Genomic DNA, 3,394 nt, shown 5'->3' on the forward strand with positions numbered 1-3,394 from the left:
CATAAAATTTAAAAGATTTGCATTTACAAATAGGTGTCTTGAAGCATAATACTCAAGAGACTTTAATTACATGTCAATAACACTTCTCTCATGACCTTAAGTAGGATTTTATAATAGACATATTACTAGTAATACTATTTGCCATCATTTTTTATTACTTTAACCAAAGTGAAACAAAGATGGAAATTGATTGAATAATTTGAATTGTTATAAATTTTATGAAAACAATAATAAAACTTTTGTGAGAATATTTATTCTAAATAACATCATTTCTTTAAGAAGCATTACCTTATAAAACTGACACTATATATTGAACAATATTATCATAAAAATTTCATTACATGTCAATAAAGGACAACACATGGATTCTTTAAAGTAGAAAGCTAGACAATTTTAGAAAATATACACATGTAGTTGAGATATGTTCTCTAATTGTAAGAAGTTAAAAACAAAATAAAACATGTTATCATTTTGTAACCATAATATGTTAAAAGCAACAAACCAGTTGGTTTGGTTCTAGATTTAGTTTTACTGCATTCAATTCAACGAGCCAAACATGTAATGAGTCCCAAATATGGAACTAGAGACATACAAAGTTTGTCATACCATCACGTAGATCACTCTAAATTGAGAAAAGCTACTCACACCGACATGTTGCCAAGAAGCTCAAAGCCCCCATTGAAGCCTTTCGGCACGAAGATTGTAGGTGCAAAAGTCGTCTCCACAAAGCCTGTTGACTGGGGAGTTGCTACTCGAGTGGCTGGAGGTTAGAACCTGTTATTACATGTCTCTACTGGCTCAAATTCCCTCATACTCTTTTAGGACCCACATCAGTAATGAGGACGCTCATTGTGCGTCCTAAAAGATATTTTTTAAGGACTCTCACTAAGTGTTCTAATAAGTCCAAAATCATTTTTAAGGGCTCACATCCAAATGTGTTTCCTAAAATGGTGACCTATAAGGTGCATTTTGTAGTAGTGACCAACTCATCCCTATATGTTTGGAGCATCATCATCGTAACCTCCACCCTATCCCTACTACATGTTTAGAGCGGGATTGTCGTCACAACCTCCCCAATATTTGTGGCAGATGTCGCAACCACCGCAACTACAAAAGGACACAATATGGATGACACTACCAATTTAGGAGATTAGGTTATATTGTTAACTAAGTTTAATAACTATATTGAGTTATAAATATGGATATTAAATATATTAGTTTTGTTATCTTAGTGAAGTAATTTGAATATTTGATATAATCTTTTAATTTCAATTTTTTTTCAAATTAAATTTTTATTATTTTTAATTTAAAAAATTACTATTAGAGGCAATAAATTAAAACTATTATCAGTGACATGTCTAAATTTGTCACCGCAAATAAGAACTAAATACGACGAAATTGAGTCCAATTTAAGGTGATCGTGTCTAGTATCAACTGTGGCTAAGTCGCCCCAAATAGTTAGTGGCGTCTTTGTATGACGCCACTAATAGTAGCTATTAGCGTCGAGTTTTCAACAATGACATGTTGTTGATGCCTTTTAGCAGGAACAAATGGGGTCTTTAGCAACGATATTCGTTGCCGGTAATTAAAAGCATTTGGAGTGAATACTATTTAGGCAACATATATTTGGTGTAATTTAATATTGAATTCTATATATTTTTTTATTCAAAATAAAATATGTATAACCTAATATTAAATGGTATCCATCGTATGAAAGTAGTGTGTAGGACATTAAATTAAATGCCCAATGTTAGGATTCACCTTTAATTATTACCCAGACTTAAATATATATATATATATATAACTTAAAACTTTTGTATATATAACTATATAACCAAATTTATTATTACACTACCGATACACCCCTTCTTTGTACTCAGCACACCATATATATGAACTTGTACGATCAACATATCAATCAATGTAGAAGATGATACTTGGTAAGTTTATCTTTAAATTGGGTAAAAATTAATTAAATAAATTTTATAGCTATTTATGATTAATTAATACTAAAACCGGGTACTTATAATTTTGGTCAACACATTTGACCGACATAGATAAGCACCGTGGAATAGAGCCCTTTTTGCAATAATTTAACTGCGCAATCGAACATTCACTAAATAATTATTGATAAATATGAATCAACTACACAATATAGACAAATTAACATGACACTTTCACATGAAGTACACTCAACATTTTTATTATGAGAATTGAAAGAATCAGAATGCGTATGATTTAACACTCCACCAAAATCACTGATATCAACCGACCCAACCAATAAAAATTCAACCAAATTAAACACACGTACGTTTACAAAAATTAAATTTAAGAAATCGTAAACAAATCAATGCATGCATGCTTTTTACGATGTAATAACCGCTTAGTAGCTACTTCGTTGATGTCCTGAACCATGGCCTGATGAGCGGTTGGAAGATCCTCCACCAACGGCTGCGCCGGCGGCGGCTCCATGACCAGCGGTTCCATGGCCACTCTCTTCATCGGAGTCTGATGATGATGCACAGGCAGCTGCGGCGGGGATCAAAACTGGCTTCTTCTTTTTCTTAGCGAGGCAGAAGAGGCCAACCAAGATGAATGCCAGGAAAAAACCACCGCCGAGGGAGACGCATACTGCTATAACAGTGGTGTGGTTGCCTCCCGAAGGTGGTGTCGAGATGTCAGAGGAAGGCGGGACGCCGTTGATGGTAGGCGAAGGCGGCCCAAAAGTGGGCGGGGCCGGCGCATAGCCGTGGAAGGTGGGCGGCTGCGCCAGTGGTGAGCCGGGGTAAGGCGTAGTTGGCGGAGGTTTTGAATAGGGTTTTGGTGGTTGGGCCGGAGAATTCTTGCCTGGCTTAGAGGGATAAGGTTTTGGTGGCTGAGCCGGTGGAATCTTGCTCGGCTTTGGTGGGTATGCAGAGTTATTTGGTGTTGGCGCATTAGGAGGTGACTTTGGTGGATATGAAGGCTTTGGAGGTGATGACTTTGGTGGATATGAAGGTTTTGGAGGTGATGACTTTGGAGGGTAAGTGCCTTTTTGAGGCGGCGATGCCGGGACTGGCGGAGGGGGTGGTTTATGATAGCCATATTGAGGTGGCTGTGATGAGGGAGTTGGCGGCGGTGGAGGTGGTGGTGGTGATGGTGATGGTGGAGGAGGAGAGTGGTAAGAGTAGCCCATCTTTATTTTTTCAAATAACAATAAGTTATTAGATATTGATGAAGTAGAAATTAGAAGACAAGTGAAGATGGGATTGATGATATGATTGTGTTGAGAGCAATATGGAGCTATTTGTACTAGCTGTGAGGCACTTATTATAATAATGAAAGCCTTCATATGTCCTGGCCCTAGGGTCCCTCTAATTAATCTATTATCAACTTTAGTTAAAATATAATGTAA

General features: G+C 36.7%; 1 protein-coding gene across 1 annotated transcript; it reads right to left on the reverse strand.

Annotated features, from left to right (window-relative positions):
- Positions 1 to 2,383: 2,383 nt before the first annotated feature.
- On the reverse strand, positions 2,384 to 3,175 carry LOC133785023 (leucine-rich repeat extensin-like protein 3). The gene has a single exon (XM_062224284.1). The coding sequence runs from the start codon at positions 3,173 to 3,175 to the stop codon at positions 2,384 to 2,386; it is 792 nt and encodes a 263-aa protein (XP_062080268.1).
- Positions 3,176 to 3,394: the final 219 nt, after the last annotated feature.

The sequence above is a fragment of the Humulus lupulus genome, chromosome 6, assembly GCF_963169125.1.
Source record: "Humulus lupulus chromosome 6, drHumLupu1.1, whole genome shotgun sequence".
Taxonomy (NCBI): domain Eukaryota; kingdom Viridiplantae; phylum Streptophyta; class Magnoliopsida; order Rosales; family Cannabaceae; genus Humulus; species Humulus lupulus.

Bases quoted from the DNA above. Each gene is read 5' to 3' on its own strand.
- LOC133785023 (XM_062224284.1), bottom strand. From the start codon at position 3,175: ATGGGCTACTCTTACCACTCTCCTCCTCCACCATCACCATCACCACCA.